The sequence below is a fragment of the Drosophila arizonae genome, chromosome X, assembly GCF_054131065.1.
Source record: "Drosophila arizonae isolate 15081-1271.41 chromosome X, UAZ_ARI_1.0, whole genome shotgun sequence".
In the NCBI taxonomy this organism is placed as follows: domain Eukaryota; kingdom Metazoa; phylum Arthropoda; class Insecta; order Diptera; family Drosophilidae; genus Drosophila; species Drosophila arizonae.
Window position 1 is genome coordinate 11,417,945 of NC_142927.1, and position 27,901 is coordinate 11,445,845.

General features: G+C 40.6%; 2 protein-coding genes across 8 annotated transcripts; one reads left to right on the top strand and one right to left on the bottom strand.

The window, feature by feature from the left end:
* Nucleotides 1–208: 208 nt before the first annotated feature.
* inaE (inactivation no afterpotential E) lies at nucleotides 209–27,857 on the top strand. Of its 7 annotated transcripts, none has more exons than XM_089474822.1 (14): nucleotides 209–331; nucleotides 1,883–2,130; nucleotides 15,762–15,856; nucleotides 15,973–16,079; nucleotides 16,158–16,262; nucleotides 16,350–16,451; nucleotides 16,974–17,151; nucleotides 17,450–17,869; nucleotides 18,869–19,535; nucleotides 19,595–19,699; nucleotides 19,774–19,901; nucleotides 21,324–21,347; nucleotides 22,100–22,232; nucleotides 25,545–27,857. In XM_089474822.1, exons 3-14 carry the CDS (start codon nucleotides 15,762–15,764, stop codon nucleotides 27,573–27,575), a joined length of 4,095 nt encoding a protein of 1,364 aa, XP_089330948.1. In that variant the 5' UTR covers nucleotides 209–331; nucleotides 1,883–2,130; the 3' UTR covers nucleotides 27,576–27,857. The 7 variants fall into 7 exon arrangements, with proteins under 7 accessions (XP_089330948.1, XP_089330950.1, XP_089330949.1 ...); XM_089474819.1 differs by having other exon boundaries at nucleotides 277–728; XM_089474820.1 differs by having other exon boundaries at nucleotides 277–603.
* Nucleotides 10,617–11,970, bottom strand: LOC108619258 (galactose mutarotase). The gene has a single exon (XM_018015768.2). The coding sequence runs from the start codon at nucleotides 11,858–11,860 to the stop codon at nucleotides 10,694–10,696; it is 1,167 nt and encodes a 388-aa protein (XP_017871257.1). The 5' UTR covers nucleotides 11,861–11,970; the 3' UTR covers nucleotides 10,617–10,693.
* Nucleotides 27,858–27,901: the final 44 nt, after the last annotated feature.

Here is a 27,901-nt window from a genome sequence, read left to right on the forward strand (position 1 = left end):
CAATGGACAAAAATAATCTTTAAAAGCTTTCAATATCTATTGCTGCAGCGGGAACCTATGTTGTTTCTAGCTAGAAATATTACTAGCAAATAATAATAAAAACGTATACACTAATAATTCTAATTATTTAGTGAACATATTTACTAATTCAAATATGGTCGCATATTGTAAGAGTGGCAACGCCGTGAATTGTTCATTAGAATCAAAAGCTCCAGTGATGGATGAGCTTATGGTTTTTCGCTTTCGTAGTATATCTAATTGGAAAGTGCTTATTCGCAAATTCGAACTAAGTTTCAGTTGCAAAAAGCTGGCGTCGCGCGCGGACGCTGAGGTACGCCGCTCTTTTTGTTTACAGTTATACCATTGATAGCGCCGCTGCGTGCGCGAACGAGATTTATTTTTTATTTTTTTGCTGTTTTTTTTTATGGAGTGTTCTTAAAAATATATGCATTGTTCACAATCGTGAAAATCGTAAGAGCAGCATCAGCTAATTAATTTACATATAGAAATAAAACCATGCAGAGCTTTAGGAGCGCACGGCTTTTGGCCAGCAGCATGAGCACCAACAACAACAACAACATCATCATTCGCCTATAAACAAACGTGTGTGCAAATCCATAAAAAGCAACAAGAACAAGAAGTACAAGAATGAAAACAAGTGCAAATTGGGCCGCTGCGGCAATCGAAAGCAAATAGATAGAAAAGAGAACGAACGAAAGGAAAATACAGTCAGTATCAAGCAATTAAAATTCTTGTTTACACTAAATTCTGCAGATGCTTAAACCGCTTGATGTACTAACGATGTATTGTTGCTCTCTGATGCTGCTGCGGCTGCTACTTCTGCTGCTGCGGCTGCTACTTCTGCTGCTGCGGCTGCTACTTCTGCTGCTGCTGTTGTTGTGGCTGCCTCTGCTTCGGCTTCTGTTTCAGCTTCTGCGGTTGTTGGTGGTGGCATTTCTTGGTCATGGTGGTGGTGGCTGTGGCGTCGGCGGCGGCGGCATCTCTCTATATGTATGTATGTGTGTACATACATACGTACATAGATACATAGATACCAAAATAATCAAATTAAATTGGAAATAGCGTAACAAGCGGCTGTCAACAATAATTGAAAGTCAAATACTCGCGGCCTCTGTCTGCCTCCGCTTTCAGGTTGCCCTCAAAAAATAAAAAAAAGAAGAAAAAGTGCAGTGGCTGCTAAATGAATGGTAATTAATGCATATGCAGCACTCTACCGTTATATGTACCTAGATACCTATGTGCGAGAGCAAGATAGAAAGCGTTCAGTATGCGAAGCAGCAGCGAAAACAAAAGTGCAAGTGCCAATTGTTTTTGTTTTAGTTTTTTGGTTTCTTTATTTTTTGTAACGGTGTTAGTAGAGCGCGATTGAAATTTATCGATCGACCAAAAACAAAAATGTCAAAAGCAACGACAACATCAGCGGAAACACCAACACCAACAGCAGCCACAGCCGCAGCCGCATCAGCGCGTGGAACGCAAGAGAATGCAAGTGGAGGGAGGCTGCTTTACCGGTCATCGACGCTGACGCTAACGCAGACGTTGACGACGACGCGACGCCAGCACCGGCATGTAGCAGGACAAGGCCGTCAGTTGGCTGGCAGCTTTGCGGTCGGCGTGAAAGTTCATTTCGTGCGTGCAGTCCATAGCGGCAGCAGCAGCAGCAGCAGCTGAAGCAGCGGCAGCGCAAAAGTGAAATCTTACCAACACTACGCTCTTTATCTATTTATGTATGTGTGTGTGTGTCTGTTTGTTGTTAAACTGTAACACGAATAAATAATAAATACATGCCGCAGCAGCAACAACAACAACAACAACCGTTACATTTACATTTTTTTTAATATTATTTTTGTTTCTTGTGCAGTGGAGTGCTACCAGAGTAGCTAAGCAATTAGCCAAATAAAATTAGTGAAGATACAAAAACAAACAGTAAAGCACAAAAAAAAAGACAAAAGTGAAAGACGAATATCAAGCAACGGAAACCGTGTCGTTTTTGTCAATCACATACAACAAGAAGACGAAGCAGAACAAGAAGAAGAAGCCGCGTAACCACAACATTGACACGCTGTACCGCAGCGGCGGCAGCCAGCGGGGCGCTGGCAACGAATTGCGGTATGAATTAACTCTTATATTGAATTCTTATACACTCTTATGTGGATATGTGTGTGAGTGCATATACAATATGCGTATGTATTGTATGTAAGTACAGTGAAAGCTTCCTTTGAATAGATCGGTATATATAGGAAAGATCTTATATTGAAGCTTCCTTGGTATACGATGTGAGGAGATCTTATATTGAAGTCTTATACAGGCACAATGAAATATTCCCGCTGGGATTCTTTTCGAAAAGATCAAATAAAATTAATTAACTATTTTACAAATTTATTTGAACAAAAAGTTGTTTATCTATGTATGTATGTATATTATCTAGGGAAAATATATTTATCTTATATTTTTATGTTTACATGCGTTCTTAAATTTTTTAAATATCTACTTTAGCAAAAAAGGCACTCATGAACTCATTTACTTTATACAAACATACATTTGTATGTATGTATGTACAACGGTTCTGGCAGCATTTATGTACTGTTTAGTTTGTAGTTCTGCCAAAATGGCAGACAATGCATAATAAACAAGTGAGAGATGAAAACCGAAATCGAGTCCATGCCGAGTTGAGTGGAGCAACAACTCGTATTAGGGCAGCCGCATGTTTAGCATACTATTATTTACATATGTATGCAAATCACGCCCTATGCCAGGGATGCATTAAAATGCATTAGATTTACAATTGAAAAGAATGCTAGAGACGCTTAATAGTTATGCATGAAGCTGAACTAAAATGAAGCTTAAAATAATTTCCATGAATTGAATTTTTGCATAACAAGAAAATGTGTAAAACGATTTCCACGAATTCCAGATTTGAGCATAAAATTATAATGGGCTACTGGGAGAAGAGAATACATAAATTGTCACTTGCAACTGCAACTGCAACGGTGACCTTCAAACTGTTCGTTTCAAACTCAAATTTTGTGTTGTGAGCAGTTTGTGAGAATTTTGGGGAACTCTATACGAAATACTTTTGCAACACAGACAAACCTACATACTTACAAGTGTATGTGTGTATCAGCGAGAGAAATTGTAGTTGAAATGCAATCCAGTTGACCCACAAAGAAGTGTGGAAATTGTTAAAAGAATTAACGTTGATCTAAACAGCGACACTTTGAAATTAACAAGAGAAGGTGGTAATTAAACCGAAGAAGGAATAGATGTATGTATGTAAGTACATACATACATACATACATATGTATTGCTGTACATAAAATAAAGCATATAACATACGCCAAAAAGTGCTAAAAATAGATAATGGCTGACGCGGCAGCTGCCAATTGATTGAACGAGCGGGCGGGTGGACGGTCGGGCGGTTTGGCTGGTTATGCTCTACTTTACTCTGCGCTTTCGTATGAACGAGGGTCGCTTCAAACGTATGGCAAAAAAAACGGAGTATTCGAAGTGCGGCGACTGACAACGGCCACGCGATTTGGGGGTTAGTTATTTTTGGGGACGACAATGATGACGATGTTTCTATACAAACACGCACACACACACACAGTGAGAGTTACGCACGCCAACAGTCTGACAACCCCAACTTTTGCTAGAACTTCGAAGGATTTCTTTTCTTTTTTTTTTTACCGGCGGGGATGCTGATGCTCGGTTTTTTGTCCTCCTCTCGACTCGACCGTCGTCATGCTTTTGCCTTTACTTTACCATCTATTGGTAAACTCTCTCTCTATGCACACACACACACAAACTCAGCACAGACACAAACACATGCACATTATACACATGTATTTCTATGCAAATGTCAAAGCTGCCAAGCGTCGACAACGACAAAGTCGTCGTCACTTCTCTCGCCCCTGCGGCGACTGTGTGGCGAGTGTAGCGGATTTTGTTTGTGCAGGCTTTGCTGTTGCTGTTGTTGTTGTTTTCACTTAAAATATCCTTTGAAATTTCAAAGTTAAATGGGTATGTCGTATGGCTATGCATATGACAGAGAGCATTAGCTTGCATCTGATGGCATTCAAATTTCTCAACAGCGGAGGCTGATGCACACAAAGAAAGAGAAGGTGAAGAAGAAGAAGAAGAATATAACCCCAAACATGCTATCAATATATGTACATACATATATATTTTTAATAAAATCATATTTGTTAAGAGTTGTGTCCAGGGTAGCTTCCAGTAGAGCCTTCTCATTTTATGCTGGGCTATTGCTGTTACAATTTTTATTTATTTTTTTTTTTTTTTTTTGGGTCTGGCATTCTACGCGTTTTCTAGGCGAACAGCATGGGGATGTGCCAGCGCTGCAAAAAGGTGCGTTTGTAAGTGGAGTACTTTTTGAACGGACAACGCGATGCGACGCGTCGGTGGTGCCATCAACTTTGTAAACTCACCACCAATGGCCCGCTGCTCTCTCTCTATCTCGCTCATTCACTAATCCCGTTACTTGCTGTCTTCAGAATGCCGCGCTTCTTGCTTCAGTGTTGTGTGCTATGCTATTTCATGCCTGTGTTGTTATTATTGTTGTTGTTGTTGCTGTTGTTATTTTTTTTTTTTTGCAAATTGTTTGGCCAAACAATTGCAAATTGTGCAGCACTTGAAATTTGGAGCATGCAGCCTCTGCGGGCACAAGAAATACAAATTGCGCCACTCAACACGTCAACGCTGGCGTCTCTATTGCTATCTTTCTACAAGTATGTAAACAAACACACATACGTACAGACAAAGATATATGTATGTACACATGTATTAATGTATAAATGTAAGTGCTCACTCTTCTATATATTTTTATGTATCTTCGTTAAACAGAAAAGAAACCAGCAGCAAGAGGCTAGTCGCATGTAGTCGACTTACAGCTACCCTGTAGGCAGCAAACTATGCTTACATATGTATATGTCCAGCAATTTAGTCATTTCATTTCGTTTTTTCCTTTTATGATTACTTTAAAATATTTTCGTTACGCGGTATAGGACAAAGGTAAATAAACAACTAAGAGATATGCGATCGCAACGTTATCATAAAGTTCACATACCGAAAGCGAACCCTCGCCAACATGAAAATAATGAAAGTTCAACAATTATTTATGTACATACGCCTTGTGTTTACGAACAGTGCATGTGGTGTGTGTGTGTGTGTGAGTGAGTGTGTGTGTGCGTAGCCGCTTATTAATCTGCATTAAAGGGTAATGCCACGTACATAAGCCGCAAACAATCAAGGCATAAGTCTTCAGCTTCGGCTCTAAGAGCTTTGCATTTCTTTTGTTTTTGTTTGCGAACGCATAATGAGAATAAGAAACGTTGGAATTTTTTCTTCTTTCCGCTCCCGCTTTCATCCCACATTTGTCATGTATATTTATTACACTACAAATTTGTACCATTTGTTATATATATTTTTCTTTTTTAACTCTTTGAGAGACTTGAGTGAAAAAAAAATATATATATATAGAAAACATGTATATTTTTTCGGTTTGTTTATGAGATTTTTAATTGCAATAAAAAAATTAAAATACATGCATATAGAAAATTTATATTAACATTTTTTTTAGGCATCAATAATACGTAGATTTATTATAGAAATATATTATTCATACATACATATATTATAATTATATATAAAATACATATCTATTAAATTTGTATTTATTATAATTAAAACTCCGTAGAAAAGTATAGATAGATAATAATAATTAATTTTGTAATTATTTGTTGTTTGTTTTTCATTTGCGCCTCGAGATCCTGTAGTGCAGTGTATTAGAGTTGCTGCGGTGGTGTGCCGTTATGCTTCGCTGGGCTTTGTTTTGCCATTCCTCTTCCCTTTGTTTTTAGCACTCTCTGGCACTCACGCACACAGACACACACACACACGTGCACACATACTGAAACAAGGACACGGAAGCGTCTTAGTGTTGTTATTGTTTTGTGGGATTTCACTTCAGAATTATATCCACGCACACACACACACAAACACGCACACACATTAGTCGCATTCCTTGCATGATTCCTATTTTGGTTTTCCTACTTGGTCTGCTTCTGCCACATTCCGTTATATATAGCGAATACCAAAATGCGATAAAAGCAGTCAAGAAATTAAAATTGTTAGCCAAAGCTGTTACACACACTCACACACACACACGCCCACGCACACACACGCACGCATGGGCACATTCATGCCTAGCCTGGGGCCGGGAATAGCCAAGGCGTCAGGATAAACTTTCACACATTTATAAATACACACATTAACAGACACACACGCACACAGGCATACAGGATAGACACAAATACATATATACCTAGATATATGCACATGTATGCATACACATATATATATGTATGTACATATGTTTATATCGTGTTCCAACTTGAAATCAGTGAAAAATGTCAAATGAGCAACATTCGTTGACCTAAAAAGAAATCAAATTGCATTCATAAACAAAAAGCAATGGGCGAGAAGCGACAACAAAGAAGAGCTGGAGAGAGGAGAGAGAGAGTGTGTCAATGAGAGAGCGAGTTATATGCAAGTATTTAGCAGCTCTGTTCGCAGTGCAAATTTATCAAACAGTTATGCTCCGCGAGGTCAGTTCGATTAGTTAGAAAAGGCTTGCAGTATTATAATATTGTATTAATATACTCCATTTTGTTATATTCATTTCTGTTCATATATTTTAATATTAACAGAAAAGTTTTTGCTGCAATAATTCTTCATATCGAAATCAATTTTATAGCATTTGCAGTGCTCCAAATTTTATTTGAATTTCCTCTTGAATTTTATGGCTTGGCTTTGTGCGTGGGTTAACCCTCGCTTTTAGTTTTTTTGCTTCTTTTTTCGTGTTGCTCCTTTTCTTCTGCTTCTTCTTCTTGTTCAACTTAACTTTTGTGAAAACGTATTTAGCCTTGGCATATGCAATACTTTATTTTATAGTATCATTGCCTTCATCATTGGCGTCATGAAAAAACACAAAAAATAAAAAACTACAACAACATCGAGTTGTCACCAAGGCATGACCATAAAGTTTTCCTTATTGTTGTTGTTGCTGTTGTTGTTGTTCTCGTTGTTGTTGTTGGCGTAACTTTTGCGCTCGGTCTCGGTGGCAAAGCTTCATTGTCTCTGGCTGGCATCTATGTGTGTGTGTGTGTGTGTTGCCTGTATCTGGCTTTCACTGCGTGGCCTTTTAGCTGGTTTCCGCTCGACGCGCTGCTCTGATGTGGTGATGCCATTGTTTTTATGACGCCACTTTCAACCACACACGCACACACACACACCCACATCCACACATTTATAATTTAAGTGCAAGTGTGTGTGAGTGTGTGGACATTACATTAAGACGAAGCTCAGCTCAGCTCAGCCCAGCCCAGCCCAGCCCAGCCCAGCTCAGTTTTGTAACGTCCGCTTTTGTTTGACTTGATTAAGTCAAGAAAATGTCGATTTGTTGCCTTAGCAGCTGTCAATCCATATTGAAACAATCTAATCGGAATGCTTTTACAAGCTCGAACTGCATTTTCCATCTAGGTCATGGTCAGAACTTAAAGTTCAAATAGTTGTGCAAAATATCAAATGATGCGATCTAGTCCAGCTAAATTGAATTGATTGAATAGAGCCAATTATGATGATATGGCATAGAATATTGAAGATCTGACAAGCAGGACTTTGTATTGACCAGAATTTAGATTAATCGCAGTATGAGGTCAGATGAGCTATCAGGTGGAACAGAAGGAGGGAATGATGGTATGAAAAAAGGGTGGGACCGAGAGGGGAGAGGAAGAGAAAGAATGAGATGGAAAAAATAGAGGCAGGGAGAAAATGAAACAGTAAGGGTAAGAGGGAAGGTCGAAGAGTGAAGCATATGAATAGAAGGAGGGACAGGAAGACAAACGAAATATCAAACAGGCGAAGGAATAGAGAGACAGACGGATGAACAGAAGGCATGCCAGAGGGATAGAGAGAGAGAGTGAAAGAGAGAGAGAGAGACAGAGACAGAGAGATAGATAGACGGAGATAGTAGAGATACGGAGAGAGAGAGAGAGAGAGAGAGAGAGAGAGAGAGAGATGGACTGGCGAAAAAGAGAAATACACGGATAGATAAATAGATAGATGGAAAATCTAGCACACAGACAGACAAAGTAAAATAGTCAGACAAACAGCCGGGTAAAGTCAGAGACGGACGGACGCACAGACGGACATGGCTATATTAACTCAGCTGTCTGTATCGATCGTCCTAATGAATTCTATCTGTTGGACTATGCAGATTCGCCACCAAATCCTCAAACTTAATTCATCCTTACATAAATATTCTATATAAATTTCTTGATTGAGTTATGCCACAATTTCACAATCGACATTTCATATTCGTAGCTCAATTTACATCTGGAATCTAGAAATGCACCTGTGTCTAAGATGCGGTTCGTTAACTTGGTTTTCACACAACAATGAAGCCAAGTTTTCCGTTCAAGCTCAAGAAATAAATTGGAATTCCGGATGCCAGGCCGTTCGCTAGCAAAGCGCTTTCACAGCCAAGTTGGAAAAGCGTTTGTCGAATCGTTTATAGCCCAGCGCCCAGTGCACGCCTTATGAAATATGCGATACTCTAATTTGCGACCAACAAAGAAACTAATATGAATGCAAATAATACCATTTCAGACAAAGGGCGCCACACACACTCAGACACACACACGCCCACTCACACTCACACTCACACACACGCACACGCACACATTAGTCAGCTCGTTGAGCTGCACTTTGTTTACCTTCCTTAAAGGATATCCTCCATAGAGTATATATAACTACTGCGAACTCAACAGCCGCACACATTTGCCTGCTTTGGCATTTCGTTAGCTTTTCACATTTTCCATACGCGTTCGCACTGATTTGAAGCGAGTATATTAGGTCAGTGAGTGGAAAGTTGTATTTGATTGTGGGCATCATCATGAATCGGGCATTACTCTAGGCTCTCAAGTCAATCCTGCAAGCGTTGCATACACACATCTGAGTTCTGTAATTGCCATCATATGGGGCGTGGCGAATGGGAAAAAAAAGTCTTGGAGTCAGCTGAAAGTGTCGGTTGACAGGAGCTTTATTGATGACCCACTCCGTGGATTGATTGATTAGGATAGGATTAGGATTCAAGACACTTGGAGGCGTGGCAATAGTACATGCCTCAAGGACTACATTTTTATACACTGAACCCATAGAAATGGCAAGTCAGGCTCAAAATACATTTATATATGTATTGTTTCAATTAATTTCAAAATAAGTTTTATTAGCACATAACCAATGCATAGTTAAGATATGTAATGCCCATCAATCTTCCTACATTGTACAGTCTTTAAGGCAGTGTTAAGGTAGCTTCTAGTCGGATACTATCCACTCATGTAATTCTTGCAAGATTTCCCCACAAGTCCAGCTGCATTTGGACTATGAGCGAGTATTGTGCAGTCGTTTGCGCTGGACTGAAAACATTTCAACTTGATTTCCTTTTTTTTTGTTTCTCATTTTTTATTTTTTATTTTTGTTTTAATTGGTTTGGATCACGTTATGCAAATGCTGTAACTGTGTGCCAGAAGGCCCATCAGACTCTCGTTGAACGACCCCAAAAAAACATTAGACATTGCGCGAGCACCCTTCAAGTAGTGCCCCAGAATGTGTGGGAGCTGTGCAATTAACCCGAAAGGCTAGCGTTGCTGAGTACTAGAGTAGTGCCACTAGTGGATGGAGGTGGTAGGAAAACCTCTAAAAAATGTAAAAAATTCGTTTGCATTCAGCTTCCATGCGGCGCAACGTCATGCATAATTATGATGTCTTCATATGAGCTTGACTTAAAAACTAATTACGTTTGCTTTACCCCCTGTCATATAAGATTTAACTGTCAACTGTATAACGGTTAAACTATATGGCGTACCCTGTTCGTGTGATATCTGCTCGAGTGATTCAACTTTTGAAACATTTCAACATTTGAAATTTTCTTTTATGATAGCTATAAAGAAATATAAATATACGCTGATTGCGAAACAATAAATTTATGAACCACACATACCGTATATCGCAGGCTAGCTCTTTTACCTCGTAGTGTCAACAAATTAACGCTACTGTGGCAACGCGTCATCAGCCGTCAGGTTGAGCTGTTCGATTTGATATGCTCAAAGTTCAAGGCTAACAAAAAGGCTAGCCATATCGGCAAAGACTTTGCAACTTAGTTTCAAATGGATGTTTCGCATTTGGGTAGCTGCTTGAAAAGTTTGCTAAGCCTTGAGCAAAAGTAATGCCGGACCTAATGATCGATAACAAGCAGCGTTGCCATATCTATTGAACTAATGCAGTGAGCAGTAGTTGCTCAAGATGTTTGGTAAAAGTTGAGAGAAACGCGAGCCTGACGATCGATAACATTACTAATCGATAACAGTTTGTCGCAAGCGGCGTTGCCATATCTGCGGCTAGAGCTTTGCTCGAATTTAAAATGACTGCGGAAGTCTGTTAAACTGAGAGAAGAAATAACCTAACCTGATTTCCAATATATGCTATCGATAATTCATCATATTATCGAACTAAATAAATTTGTCTAGACAATTGTTTTTTTATACACATTTAGAAGGCCAGAATAAACAAGAATCGATAGTTATCGGCTTGACAGCTAGGTATAACGCACGATATCAGCTCCGATTTTGTCGAGCTCTTCTTGGGTGGCGCAACATTTCCACGATTCCTGAACGCCGAACCTAAAGATGGTCTCATTGAAGTACAGCTCACTCGGCATTATGAAGGCGGTGGGAAAGTCCAGATTGTTCATGGTATCGGGAAACTTTTCCAGCTGGATACTAAAGCCGGAATGCTGATAATATCGGGCACACCTTTTCCCCATAATGGGCTCCTCGTCGCGGGTGTCGTCGGGAAATTTGTTGGCCGTCTCAAACCGCATGCCCGGCTGATTGCTGTGTATTTCCATGTAGCGACCCGATTCGGGATGCAGGAAACGTCCAACAAAATGCAATACGCTCGCATCGAAATCCTTATCGATGGCATAGCACACATCGAACCCGGACACCGGCTTATTCTCGAACTGCCGCAAACGGTCCCCAATGAAGGCCGGCACACGCATATCGTAGGCGGTGTTGCTGACACTCACAAATCGACCCGTCGGCATATTGTCGTCGTTCGTTTCGATTGTATCGTTGGCGTCAATCACCAGACGATGCTCCAGTATGCCCTTACGGCCGGCCTTCTGTCCGGCCAAATTGAAGTAGCAGTGATTGCTGATATTGACGGGCGTCGTCTGATCGGTGCGGGCCTCGATGCGCATAAAGAATCGATTGTCGTCGTCCATGGTGAAGTGGAGCAGCACCATCAGATTGCCCGGATAGCCCTCGTGCTCGTGCTCGGACTGATGGCAGAGCGTAATGCCGTCGGGCAGTATCGTGTGCAAGTCCCAAATGATGCGATCGAACCCAATGAAGCCGCCATCCATCTGATGCTTATTGTTCCAATTTTTTGTGACCCGCACCTTGCGTCTGTCCATCATGAATTCACCGTTGGCCACCCAGTCGGACACACGTCCCAGCATGCAGCCGAAGCGTCGACTTCGGTGCGCCTCGTAGCCGGCGATGTCATCAAATCCCAATACTATATCATCCATATTATGATAGGCATCCATACAGGTAATGCTCTGTATGGTAGCGCCCAGTTGGATGATCCTAACGGCCAAATGGTTCGAGTTGCTAATTGTATAGCGTCGCACCACCTGCGCCCGCTCAGTAAATGGATTGGTCGCAATGCCAAAGATATCCTCCACAATTGTTATCATAATTTCGAATTTATTTCCAAAACTACAAATTTATCCAAAATAAAGTTAATTTCTATAAAATCTGATTTCAAATGAAACTTGCATAAAAGTTCACATTTTGACTTTGAAATCAAAGGAAGGACGAAATATTTCTCCCTTTGTGATATAAAAGTCTAAAAATTGTAGAGCTAGAGCGAGCATAAGTCTAAGGGAATAGTCCATATGGGTTCCATGAGCAACTTTACATATCGGAATTTTGATGTAATTTTAGAAAATGTTAAAGTAGGAAATACCCATACCATCTTCTCTTCCAATCAAAAACCTAAACTAGCAAAAAATTGTGAATTCCCGTAAAAGCTATAATGCCAAGCTTTTACGGGATTTGATTAAATTCGATATAAGCAATCGATAACAATGAATATGGCAAATGTTATCTATTTTAATATATGAACTAATCTGCCACAATTACGTTATAATATTGTATATTATTTGACTAATTTGCTCGTATATGATGATAGTTCATTTAGGTTTATTACGGCCAGATTATTGGGTTCATTGGCTTCTCAGGCATAGATAGATAACGATGAAATTGCATGCAGAAATTTATCTTATCAGAACAACAGCTAATATAATCGAAATGTGATCTATATAATATATATGTTTATATGTTATATAGATATTGGTATAGTTTAAGTATGATTTACGATGTTCAGGCCATGAGTTGGCATTTTGCTCTATTTAATCATCGACCGGGACACATTTAATTATTTTGCCAATAACCGTGACTGGAATTATTAATATGCATTCGCCACAGCCGCGACTGAATTATTCATTCACCAAATGGCCAACGGTGCATGGTCGATATATACATCTACATATACATATACATACATATATATAGAAGCATTCAAATCCATGTAATTGCCATTAATTGCGACGCTCAAAGCAAAATTGCGAACTCTATTAAATGCAAGAGTGGGCCCTTAGGCCTTGGCTAACTGAAATATCATAATTTGAAAACCGATGTCAATGCCGTTGGCGAGTATCGTGTGAAGAAAGTAAGAAGAAGCAGACGAAGGCGTTCTATCTATTGACGGGGCCAATGCCAAAGACTATAATGGCAACAGCTGCTGCATTTCCGACTCTATTGGCAATCGGTTAGCCCTAGAAGGCAGATAGAAGTTGAAAGCTATATATGTATGTATGGACGTATACTCATATATAAGGCCAGTCAGCCTCTACCAGCTTATATTTACGTTATAATACAATTTATCGATAGCAAATGTTGATAACAACTTATCGACAGCAACTGTTGATAACATTTATCGATCAAACTTATTATTTGAAATACAAAGTAATATAAATTTATAGATCGAAGCCTAGGTATACCGAAATACTATTTAAATATATTATGCATATTTCTATTAGTTTTGCATTATGTTAGGCTCATGTTAAATAGTATTCTTCGGCAGTCAAGAATACTATTTAACATGAGCCTAACATAATGCTTATATACATATATACCTTAGACTCCCACTTATACTTATAACTTATACTCACTCTTATAGCGTATAACTTAAACTTATACTTCATACTTATACATTTGCTAATACTTCTACTCACATTCATTTGTACTCATACTTATACTTACACTTATACTCATACTAATACTCATATTTATATATATTTTTAGACTCATCTAATTTTATGTAGAATTGCGGTTTTCCAATGATTACAAATTAGTACAGTCAGCTAAGCAAAATATGATTTAAGCACATATTTTATATATTTAAATATACATAGTATTCATATTTGTATACTTATAGTGTATAGAGAATCATAAATCTTTTATAGGCAAACGGATGCGAATAGCTTTTGCTCTTGTTGTTCTTGTTGCTGTTACTGTTGTTGTTGTTGTTGTTGTTGCTGTTGTTGTCTCGCGCCAATTATACACATGTTCTACTGTTTGGACATAAGTGAAAACAATCAGCGTTCAAGGTCCGCTTCCATTTCGATCTATTAATATTTTAGCGCTTTAGTCATACGCGCAGTACTTATCATCCATGACTAAATATTATACGCCATACTACAATCTATACATACATATATACATATGTATGTAGATGAAGAGGCAAAGTGCGCATGTAAATCTACAAATCATTAGCCGTACAACTAATTATGCCTGATGTACATATGTCTATATGTCTACATAGTATATCATCTGTGTAATGCATATATGAATGCGCAGTTATTGTGGAAGCTGAAGCGATTGAGTTCAGCCAAACGTTACTCAAATATGCATGTAAGCCTTCTGGTAACGACATTGTTACATAGATGTCACGTATACGCAGATGGGTCGCAACCTTAAAGACGTCGTTGTTCCCATGCTGGGAATGTTATAATGCAGGAATTTTCGTATGCATATGTTCGTTGTGCACCTCCCCCCACTGCCCCTCCTCATAGGACGATTATGTTTGCAAGTTTGTTTAACATAGTTCGAATACCCTGTCAAGATTGTGGGGTGTGTGGGTTGTTAAGACTTAGTATATCTAAAGCATATGTATATGAGTACTTATACTTATACTTATACTTATACTTATACTTATACTTATACTTATACTTATACTTATACTTATACTTATACTTATACTTATACTTATACTTATACTTATACTTATACTTATACTTATACTTATACTTATACTTATACTATACTTATACTTATACTTATACTTATACTTATACTTATACTTATACTTATACTTATACTTATACTTATACTTATACTTATACTTATACTTATACTTATACTTATACTTATACTTATACTTATACTTATACTTATACTTATACTTATACTTATACTTATACTTATACTTATACTTATACTTATACTTATACTTATACTTATACTTATACTTATACTTATACTTATACTTATACTTATACTTATACTTATACTTATACTTATACTTATACTTATACTTATACTTATACTTATACTTATACTTATACTTATACTTATACTTATACTTATACTTATACTTATACTTATACTTATACTTATACTTATACTATACTTATACTTACTATACTTACTACTTATACTTATACTTATACTTATACTTATACTTATACTTAATACATTTAAAGGGTGCCTCCTGGCCGAGCGCATTCATATTAGTTTTACATTTTTCATTCTCTTTTCTTAGTTTTTGTTGTAGTATGCGATTTAGTAGCAATAGCAACGGCAACAACAACCTCAAGCTGTCCAAGCTGTCGTTGCTAGTCGAGTTCCATGTGCGAGCTGCGATGTGCGATGTGCGATGTGCGATGTGCGAGGGTCGAGGCTCGAGCTTCCGAGCTTGAGGCTTCGAGGTTCGAGTTTCGAGGTGTTGCCGTCAACGACTGCATAGCTGCACATACAAAGCCATTCCAAGCAGAACTAAGAATGGGATTGGGATTCGCAGCGGGCATAGGAATGGGAAAGGGAATGGGAATGGGAAATGGGAATGGAACTGTGGGTGGGCTCGGGTCTGGCAGTGTGACGGATATGGGAGAGTAAGTGAAGCTGTTGCATGCGCCGAGTGAACGACTGCATTTCAAGGAACTTATATAGTATATATTAAGGCTTAGTTACTAGGGTTACATTGAACTCTAACTAAAGAATTTAAGTAGCAATTTAAAATGATTTTCTACAACATTTCAACAATGCCAATTAGCTAGTTATATGTGATTATTCACTTGAATGATTTGCCTTATGTTAATGAGTGTGTATTTATAAGGAATTGCTACAAGGATAGTTAGGGCACCTCCTAGGCGAGCATGCCGGACCAAAGCACCCTTACCTATTGCTTTTTAGCTTATATTTAACATATATATATTATATTTACTATATGTTTTTATTCTCAACTCATTGTAGATGCCTGGACTTGTGGTCTTCAGGCGTCGCTGGTCTGTGGGCTCCGATGATCTGGTAGTACCCGGTGCATTTCTCTTGGCGCTTCACTTCATATGGTAAATGTTACAATATGCACATATACATATACCCATATACATATATATTTCGTATATATGTATATAGATACTCGCATTGATGCTAATTGTTCTAAATGTGTTGATGTTCATTTCAGTTTTGTACTTGTGGCCGTCTCGTTAGTTTTATTTGAGTATGACACAAGTGTTTTAAGTGTTAAGCTATTATTCTATCATCTAATAGGCTACTTGTTAATACTATTTTGTGAGTATAGCCCAAAGATACAATAGATCATTAGCTTACCCGAACTAATCCATATATAAACATATATCTCGTCAACAGTTTCAATATGCGTAGAAATAGGCATTTGTGTGATCTCGATGCGCGGCAGCATTTTGGACTCCGAGGCGCGTACATCGATCAATATATGGATATATCTCAAGAGTTGTAAGTCATATATCTATAAGCATTTACATATATACTATTATATATCAATATACATATATCTATACTCTCTCAATTGATTTATTCTAGTGGTGATATTATTTGATATTTCATGGCTAATATTGGGCTCCATATGGCTGTCCCATTATTATATGGAGGCACCCATCGATGAGGCAAAGAAGATTTTCATAGGTGAGTTATCTTCTCTGTGGAAAGTGAAGTGAAATACTTCTAGCCGACTTGGACAGTTAGTGCACTACATTTATTAAGTGAACGAGCTAAATAACAGTTTAACTGAACAACAAAAGTTCTTTCAAATGTCAAAGCTAAAATTGATAACAAACTTGCTCTATTTTTTGCCCTTTCTCTGGTCTGGTTGGCGATGCAATTGTTGCCTTGCTCCCCTCGAAACGAACTTTTAATTAAAATTGTTAATAGTTTTTTAAAAGTTTGTTTATGACTTGTTGTTCAGGTTGCAATAAATTGTTGCCTTTGCATGGGAATTGTTCGAATCTTTCGCTTACATTAACAACTTTTAATTAGCAAGTTGAAAGCTGGAGGAAAAGTATGAAAAATAATAATCAGGCAACAGAAAGAATTTTTGAAATTATTGAAGCAATAATTAAGTAAAGTGTCTCCTTCTCTCTCTCTCTCTCTCTCTCTCTCTCTCTCTCTCTCTCTCTCTTTTACTCTTTCTTTCTCTCTGCCTGACAGCCATCATCATATGCAACTGGACGTTGGTCTTTATTACGCTTATAACCATCTGGTGCACATTCGATGCAGCAGGTCGTTCCTGGGTCAAGATGAAGAAGTACCAGCGCTCCATGCGAGAGACTGAATCGCGATTCAACTACAAGCGAAGCAACAGCATGAATCGCAACTGGCGGCAACGGTAAGCGATATATATCGATATCGATATATCTGTACCTACATATCTAAGTATATCTATATCTATATCTATATCTATATCTATATCTATATCTATATCTATATCTATATCTATATCTATATCTATATCTATATCTATATCTATATCTATATCTATATCTATATCTATATCTATATCTATATCTATATCTATATCTATATCTATATCTATATCTATATCTATATCTATATCTATATCTATATCTATATCTATATCTGTCTCTCTCTCTCTCTCTCTCTCTCTGTCTTGCTCATCTTTGCAGGAAAGTGATGCGCGCCTACCAGGACAGTTGGGATCATCGCTGTCGTCTGCTCTTCTGCTGCATGGGCTCGTCGGAGCGCAACCGGAACTCGTTCACGGACATTGCGCGACTGCTGAGCGATTTCTTTCGCGAACTGGATGTGGTGCCATCGGATGTGGTCGCCGGCTTGGTCCTGTTGCGTAAATTCCAGCGCCTCGAGCGCGAGGCGATTGTCAGGCAGCGCAAGAATGGGACATACGAGTTCCTCAGCGGCGTGCCCATCACGGAGCACACGCAGTTCCTAGCACTCAACGATGCCAAAAACTATGATTTCTTTCAAACGGTCATACACTACATGTACTTCGCCCAGGGCGCCTACGGCTGGCCCATGTACGTCATCATCAATCGCAGCAAAATGTGGCATCTGGTGCCCGAGCTCAAGTGAGTGTAGTATGGACATATGGCAGCAATTACCCTATTAGTATATCCATCATGCATGCATAAGCAACCAGGGCAGACGCCCTACTTTAATATCATATAAGTATTATCCATCCAATTGTAGCGGAGTATGTGAACGATTTGTGGTTTCACTCTACTCTGAACTATCTCGTCCTCTCTGTTTTCTGTCTCCACTTATCTATTTATGTTTTAGCTCTCAATTCAAAGATGAATTGAGCGCTGAGTGAATGAGAAGGAGAGAGACTGATATATATCTGTGCCTTCCTCTACATCTCCATCTCTCTGTCTTATTCTCTTCTTATCTTCTTCCTTCAACTCTCTCGCGCCCGCGATGTCCTTCTTTCTCTCTCTCTCTCTCTCTCTCTCTCTCTCTCTCTCTGTCTCTCGCTATATATCTCTCTCTTTCTCTCGCTATATATATATCTCTCTTTCTCGCTATGTGTCTCTCCCTCTCTCTCTCTCTCTCTCTCGCTATGTCTCTCTTCCTCTCTCTCTATCGCTTTTGCTCTAGCTATCTCTATAATCTCTCTCTCCCTCTCTCTATCTATCTCCTTCTTTCTATTTATCTTCTTTCCTATCTATCTATTTCTCTCTTTCTATCTCTCTTTCTCTCTCTCTCACTCTTTCTCTCTCTCTCTCTTTCTATCTACCTCTCTCTGTCACTTTCTCTTTATATTTCTTTTCATAAGTTTATATAATTATTTCACTCGATTGCTCGTTCCTCTTTCTCTCTCTCTCTTCTCTGTAACTTCGCCTTTCTATGTGATCCTCATAATCTTAAGTATGACTCATACATTTCGCACTATCTCTAGTTATCACAGCAGATGTGTTTTGCTTTTAGTTCCCGCAAAGTAAACACAAAATATGTTGCTGGGACACTGATAGATCTGTAGTTCGAATAGGTCAAGGCCTGCGAGGAGATAATACAATAATGCCATAAATCATGCTAAATACGTGCGCGTTCTCTTTTTTTTTTTGCAGATGCTTTGGCTGCTGTTGCGGCAGCGGGGACGACAGTCAGGTGATCCAGGACAACTGCTGCTACTGCAACTATGCGGCCCTGAAGAAGACCCTGCAGCTGGGCGACATCGACATCGTCTACGCCACGTACCATGTGGACGTGGGCGAGACGCCGTTCTTCGTGGCCGTCGACTACACGCAGAAGAAGATCGTGATCAGCATCCGTGGCACGCTCAGCATGAAGGACATACTGACCGATCTGAATGCTGAGGGCGAGGTGCTGCCGCTGCAGCCGCCGCGCGACGATTGGCTGGGCCACAAGGGCATGGTGCAGGCGGCGATCTATATACGTAACAAGCTGCAGCAGGAGAATCTCATTGAGCGCGCTCTGCAACGCAATGCGGATCGCTTGACACACACCTTCGATCTGGTGCTGGTGGGGCACTCACTGGGCGCTGGCACTGCGGCCATTTTGGCCATTCTGCTCAAGCCGGACCATCCGACACTGCAATGCTTTAGCTATTCGCCGCCCGGCGGACTGCTCAGCATGCCGGCCGTGGAGTACTCCAAGTCGTTCATAACGTCCGTGGTGCTCGGCAAGGATGTGGTGCCGCGCATCGGTCTCAATCAAATGGAGGCACTGCGCGCCGATCTCATCAATGCCATACAGCGCAGCGTCGATCCCAAGGTATATGAACGTAGCTCTATTCCGATATTGCCATCTATATGTTTATTCTTCTCGCCTAGTGGAAGACCATCTCGTGCTCGGTCATCTGCTGTGGCTGTGGCCCGGAGCCCACCTCTGTGGTCAACATGTCCGGCCAGGACACGCACATCAATCGGTACCAGGAGGTAAGTATCACTCACTCTCATTCTCCATCTCTCTCTCATTCACTCTCTCTCTCTCTCTCTCTCTCTCGCTGTAGGAGCGCGACACAGCTCGTTCGACGAGCGCCCATCCGACGGACAGCTCAATAGCTTTAACTCTGCATCAGCCCTTATATCCGCCCGGTCGCATCATCCACATTGTGCGGCATCATCCCAAGCCCGATGAGTGAGTGACATTTCCCATAATGCGTTCCCGAATTCCTAATCTTAAATTTGTTTAAAAGTTTCATTTTCGTTTATTTTTTCGTTTTTTTTTTTGGTCTTTGTTTTATGATTTCATAACGCACCCAAAATACGCTTGATTGATTGCAGTGTATATAAATGTATGTGTGTGTGTTTGGGTGTGTGTGGGTGTGTATATGAGTTATCAGCTAGCTTAAGTCAGTATTCGCGGTGCGCTTGGATTCATGATTCATGCCGCATGACGTCAGATCTCTGCGATATCTTGGACTCAAGCAAGTGCACAGTGGAACCGAATCGCAGCTGACTGGATGGAATCAGGTCAAAGTCTTTAATCAAGTATTAATGGCATGTCGTAGCTTAAATATCTTTGTGGATATGTTTGGCCTGAGCGGTAGATCGAACTGGTTCGCTTGTTGGAACTGATTCATTTTGTGGAACCAGTTTGACACAGTTCAGCGTACGATTCGGATTAGTTTGAAGGTCAGAGAATCAACTACGGAATTAATCGGCCACATCTCGAACTAGCTCATTTTGTGGAGCTAGTTTGACACATTACGACTCGGACAAGTGTGGGGCTCAGAGAATCAACTATGAAAAAATTATAGGCTAAATTTAGAACTAGTTCATTTTGTGGAACTAGTTTGACACATTTTGGCGTACGATTCGAACTAATATGGAACTAGTTAGCCACATCTCGAACTAGTTCATTTTGTGGAACTAGTTTGACGAATTTTAGATTACGATACGGACTAGTGTGGGGCTCAGAGAATCTGTTATGGAAATATATTGCCCCATTTAGAACTAGTTCACTTTGTGGAACTAGTTTTACATATTTTAGTATACGATTTAAACTAGTATGGAATTAGTTGGCCACATTTCGAACTAGCTCATTTTTTGGAACTAGTTTGACGAATTTTAGATTACGATTTCAACTAGTCTATTTGTTCATTTGAATCAGTTCAGTTCAGCGAAACTGACTTAATTTAGGGTAACAATTTGAGTTGAAGAGTAAGCAAATCCCCTTAAAGACTTGGGGACTTTTCTAGTTCACCAAGATGCATATATGGAACTAGTTCGCTCGTATTTATGTACAAAAGCTCGAGCTCCAATCTTATAGACTTTGTTTATTAGAAGCAGCACACAATCTTGCTTTTTCTTTGAGTATTTAACTAGAAATACGAAGGAATCCTAGGTATCAGGATTTTATCCCATTTGATTTACAGGGAAAAAGCGCTTCCAAGACTCCCATGTTAGATGTTTGTCTCTGTGTGCTCTGTGCGTCTCTCAAACTGTTATTTGTTTTCGTTTTTGTTTTGTCCACCAGCTCCTCCGACAATAACAACCTACGCAATTATCAATCAATCAATCCATTGCATTCAATGTAATTATCTATAATTATTTTCAGGCAAAAATACGACAGTGGTTGGAGGTAGGCCCATTGCACAGACGATCATGAAACGAAAATGATAGAGAAACCAACGAGCTCTCTCTGTCTATCTCTCTCTCGTTGCTCTTTAGCCTGTTCTCTTTCTCTCCCTCTCTCTCTCTCTTTCTCTCTATCTCTCATTTGTTTTTGTTGTTGTTTGTTTTATTCGAACTTAGCTTTAGATAGATTTGTTTTCCGAAGTTCTTATTGTTTTGCCAATTGCATGAGACGACGCATGTTATATACGTTGCGATCCATTCGTAGCTCTTACCCAAAACATTCCCGAACTCGTTCTCGTTCTCGTTCTTGTTGAAGAAAGCGACGAGTGAAACTTACTCGTTTGTGTTTCTTGATTCATTCGTTTATCTAAATGATTTATGTTTTCCAGCATGGCATTTTAATTAAATGTATCTGACCCCATCCTTCACTCTCTCCATCTCTCTCTTTCTCTCTCTCTCTCTATGCCTGGCTCTCTCTAGTTTGAATTCTATTCATAATTAGCTCTAGTCGATTGTTGAATTGTAGTTAGCATATTATTTCAATTTCTAAAAATTTATATAAATATATATATACTCGTATATGTAATTTAGGTCTGTCAACTTTTGATTTGTATATCCATACATATATATATATATATATATATTTATGCATATTTGATGTAGTTAACATTTAGAAAAACCCAAGTTCGACCTTTTTACTGATCGGCTGAGCGACTTGCTTTGGCCTTACTTGATTTCTTTTTTCTGTTTTTGCAGGAATGTGCTCAAGAGCCGCGAGCCGGTCTATCAGGCGATTTGGGCCGATTCAACCGATTTCGATGAGGTGCTCATATCACCTGTCATGCTGCAGGATCACATGCCCGACAAGGTGCTCGCCGCGCTCAAGAAGGTAATTGCGGAGGTCGATGACGAACGTACCTCGGTGAATAGTTGTTCCACAGCCAGTTGAAGAACATGATGAAGATGATGTTGTCGATGATGATGATGATGATGATGATGATGTTGGTGATCATGATGATGATGCTCGTGCTCGTCGTTTGCTTAGCAATCATATACATACATACATATATATATATATATATCTATATATATTTAGCTAATAGTCTCTAGCATATTTAGCGCACACTGATTTAGTTTAGCCGAGCATATATATATACATACATATACATATGTATATATACATATGTGCTTACCTTATCAATTAAGTGTAATGTTAAGGTGTCGAGCGTTAGCTTCAACTGCAACACAAACACACACACACACACACCTGTCCGACGTGCGCCGCCCCCAACCACCCAACCCATCAGTCTGCGTCCCGCCCTGACCACGCCTACGCCACGCCTTTGCCAGCAAGCAGCGCCCATTGCCACACACGCTTGCAACAACAACAAAAACAACAACAACAACTACAACAAAAGCAAAAACAAACACTTAGTTAAGCGCTAATTTATGTTTCAGTTTCAATTGTTTCTACTTATACATATATATATTTGCATTGAATCTTATCTTTTTAATGACACATATGAATATGTATTTATATACGATTCATATTCTCACTGATCTAGCCATTAGTTCGTTAGTTAGTAACTACTTAGTTAGTTAGTCTCTTGACTCACTGCATAATTTATTTGTTTCAATTTGTAAATTATTTATTGTCTAAGCTCAATTTTTAATTAAGTTAAACTGTGTATTTTGCATTTTATTTTAAATATTTTTTTCGACGCCTTTATTGTTGTTAAAATTGTTATTATTTTGTAATGCTTATTTTCAATGTATTTATATTTATATATGTTTTACTAAATGTGTGTACACACAATATTTAAAAAAAAAAAAAATGTTTTTTTTTTTTTCTCTCAAATGGGTGAAAGTCGTTAAAAGTGGCTCGAAAAGCTTTCAGTTCGATTGGGATGTTGTAATAGATGGAGAACTGCAGAGATAAATGGAAATATAGAAATATATGGAGTGATATATATGAAGTGATAGAGAAAATTGGAATAGATTAGAGTTGTATGGCAAATTAGAGAAATGTGGAATTCTAGACTGTATTGAAAAATTGAAAAAATATGGAACTATTGATAGGAAAGAATATGGACTATTAGAGATTGTGAAATAACAAAATTAATTTTTTAAATAATAAATTATAAAATTATAGATAAGATAGAATATAGAATACTAGAGAATATGAAATATCAAATTGTAAAGGAAATGCAAATTTAATGAAAATTAAACAGTTTAAAGTACGTTCGAGTTTAAGACCAATCAACTATTCGAAATAACCTAAACAAGACTGAAAAGTCTGAAAATTGATATTATTATATCTGAAGAGGGTTTCATTACATTTCAACCTTCAAGCAGTTGCTAGAAGAGCCTAGCTAGGGTTATGCCAACTTCAAAGTATCGAAGATAAAAATCGCTCAATCCAATTTGATATATCTATATTTATAGCCTAAATACAGTCGCTTTACCTCTTTCATCTCATACATGAATGATTATCATTTGTTCTTGATGCGTTTCGCTTTACAATTTTATGTTTTGGTAAGTGTTTTTGTTTATTTGCCACAACTCGAGACAACACGACGGAATCTGGGGCATCTCAAATTCTAGACCTACACGAACGAGCCAATTGATTAGACTAATGGAACACCAAACTGCTGCATGGGAATGTTTGTTTGTTGTGAAGCTTTGTGTGCCAGCAAGTGCGATAGTTAATTAGTTAATTACATTCACAATTTTTAAATACATTTTTACTGCTAGTTAAATGTACGAAAAGCCAAGTCAAGTCAAGTAAAGCCGAGTAACGCCCGTGACTAAGTATGTATGTAGGCAGGCTGTCAGGCGAACCGGAGTGAGGCTAACTGACTGTTGCTCGCTCGCTCGCTCGCTAGCTCGCTCGCTGGCTCGATTTGCTAATGGAGATCTTGACAAATCACAAAAATATCAATAACAAATTGCCAAATCTTTAACAAATGAATTTAATTGTTTATTTTTGTTTGTTTGTTTGTTTGTTGTTAACACGAAATGTTCAACTATGCCACGTATGTATGTGTACTAACGGTCAATCTGATAAACGATGATCGATAAACGATAAACGATAACCGATAACTGATAAACGATTAATGCTAAACGATATGCGATGTGGGCGTTCAGGTCGTGTCTTGTAGAGATCGTAACGTAAAGGCATGTACTGCTCGTAAATGTAAAGAAAACACGACAATAACAACAACAACAACAACAAGTTCGACAACACAAAATACCGATACCAGGTACAGCTGCCAACTACTTAAAAAAGACTTACAAAACTTTCCATTTTGCTCTCGTTAAAATAATACAAAAAAAAAAAAGAAAATCAATCAAAATACAAGTCTTTATCTCTCTCTCTCTCTCTCTTTCTCTCTCTCTCTGTCTCTTTATAAATATATTTACATTACTATACATACATATATACATGTATATACGTATATATATGCATGTATATATTTATATATATATATTATGTCTTGATCCTACCTAACCAAACAAGTTTTATACAATTTTTGTTTCATTGCCTCTCCAATAAAACTATCTAAATGTAATTCTATTCTCAATACTTTGTATGTACTCAACCATCGCCATGGTAACGCGTGACACGCGGCACGTCACGTGTCACGCGCCATATGCACATAGTGCACTGTGTCATTGTCAGCAACAAGAAATGTCCATTCCAATCAGATCGCTCGTCATGGTACTCATCTATCCAATTGGAATCCAATTCAACTCTTACATACATATGTACATACTAATTTAGATATGTTATCCATTCTATTAAACTATGCCTTCAGCTCTCTCTCGCTCTCACTCTGTGTGTCTGTCTCTGTCTCTCTTTCTCTCTCTCTCTCTCTCTCGCTCAGGCTCCCACTCACGCACGCGCTTTCGCTCACTCACAAAAACAAAAATATGAACATTTCCTTTATATATTGTACATACATACATACATACATGTGTAGCTGTTAATAGTCGTCGTGTGTATGTAATTGTGCAATTGTATGTGTAGATCTTTACTATACTGCTATACACACATGCACACACACACACAGGCATACACATACTTGCTTACATGCGAGAAGCCGTTACGCCTGCTGTTCTGATCGAGGTGCTAAAATCTTCTTTCTCTCTCTGTCTCTCTCTCTCTCTCTCTCTCTGTTTCGTTGCCCAACACTGGCAGGTTGTAACGACTAGCGGCCCACGTAAGCCCCAGCGCCAGACCTCAAATGCATTCTCCACCACCTCGATGGACCAGGACGACAACCAGCAAGCCGACCAGGAGCCCAATCATGACTCGGACCCAAATCCAAATCCGGATACGGCTCGTCACTTGGCCGGCGCCGGCAGCATAGCGCACCAGGAGCTGATCGGTGCGCCGCACTGCAAACGTCCAGCGGACAGTTCCTATTCGAATTTGAGCAACTGCATCATGCTGACGCCCACGGCCCAGCACAAGCTCTGCCTGGAGACGTCGTTCACCAATCTGCAGCACCAGCTGGAGCAGCGCGCGGCTCAGCCGCTGGCCGGCAGCAAGGCCTCGTCCATAGCGGGCAGCATCTTTGGGCGCAGCCAGCTCAGCTCCACCACCACTCCATATGACATATCAAGCGTCCTGGACGACAGCATCACCACGGTGACGACGATGCGCAAGAGTCCCTGCTCCATGCTCAGCGAGACGACAACGGTGCTGCTCAATGCCGAGGCTAGCGAGGCGCCACGGCTGCGCGCCGTCGCCTTCGACATGGCGCCAACGCCGCCGCCGTCGCTGGCGGAGCTGCAGCCGCTGGCGCGGCAGCACTCGGAGCGCAAGCCGCGCTCTCTGCCCCTGACGCAGGCGCTGCGGCGCGCCTCGCTGGCCGGCCAGGCCGTGGACTTGCTGCACGACGACTGGTACGGCCTGGCGCCGCTGGCCAGCCCGGAGACCCTGTCCGAGATCTCGAGCGTATCCTCGCGCAGCAGCGTTCCGATCAGCTTGGCCAACAGCGTCGAGCGCTATCTGCAGCACATGGGCGTGGGCGTGGGCATGGGTGCGGCCGGGGTGGGCAAGGTGCCGCTGGAGGACATATTCGAATCGCAGCTGCACACGCCCAAGGTGATGCGGCGCGCGCCCAAGTTCAGCGAGAATCTGTCCGGCTGTGCGGAGGACACACGCAACCTGGACCAGTACAAGCGGCTGGGCCGTGTCTTTGTCACATTTCCGAGGATCTTCCCCGAGCCGGGCGCCCACCACCACCAGCAGCTGCAGTACAAGCACAGCCTGGGCCTGGACTCCAACTCCAGCGACGACAGCTTCGAGTCGGCGCACAGCCTCCATCGGCTGCAGCTGCCGGCGGCGGTGCCATGCGCGGCCAGCTCCAAGTCGGCCGAACAGCTGGACGAGGAGGCGCGCTCCTCGCCCGCCAAGAAGCTCACGTTCAGCGACAGCAACATCCTGGCCGACGAGCACTGCCTGCGCCTCTGCCCACACTGTCCCTGTCGGCGCGATGGACGCGATTGCTGCACGCGCTCCGCGCACGATCATCAGCAGTGCGCCAAGGCGGAGGCGACAACAGCGGCGACATCGACGGCCACGTCGATGGCAACGGCAACGGTTGGCTCCACGGACACCAACAGCAGCTTCTACAGCGCCAACTCGCATTCATCGCTGGAGCAGTTTGCCACGCCCAGCCGGCAGCAGCTGCAGCAGCAGGAGGCAGCGAAGCTGAACGGCGGTCATGCGCTCAATGAGATCCTTATACGTCCAGGTGTGCTGGAATCGCACTTTCCCGTCTACGGCGGCGCCGCCGCCGCTCAGCCGGAGACGCCGGTCATTGTGGCGCCGGCGTCGCCCTCGCCCCTGAGCAATGGCGCCAGCAAGAAGGCCGATGTGGTTGGTGGACGCGTGCGCAAGCGTCTGTCCTCCGAGGAGTTCGTGTTCGCGCGCAGCGAGGATCTTCCCACTCTAGTACAAATCGGTGATAGGAACAACAGCAGCGGCGGCTCGCCCTCCACCCGGAAGCAGCGGCGTGGCTGCTGCGTGTATCCCGTTGGCAATAGCATTCGCGTTGCCGGCGCCGATGTGGATGCAGCTGCTGCGACCGCCGCCAACGCCGCCGCCTTTCCCTCGTCCATTAGCAAATACTCCCGTACTCGCGTCACCGCGGCGGCAGCGGCAGCAGCGGCGGCAGCGACTGCAAAGCAAGGAATAGAAAATAGTGAAAGTAATGTGTAATAAGAATATATATACTAGATAAATAAGTGTAGTTGAATGCAGTACCTAAGCAACCGCAACCGTAACCGTAACCGTAAACGCAACCGTAATCGCAACTGAAACCAAAAGATTATTCAATTTTATTTGCGATGTGCACCAAATGAATAGAGAGCAAAACTAATTGAAATTACAATTTCGCATACATACCAACAATATATAGCGTGTAAACACAGCGTTTAACATGAATAAATGCAATATACAAATATTTTTTGTGCTAGACGCAAAAATAAAGTTTTAATAAAATGTTTTCAATAAAAAAAACGTTGCAAAAATACAGAACAAAAAAT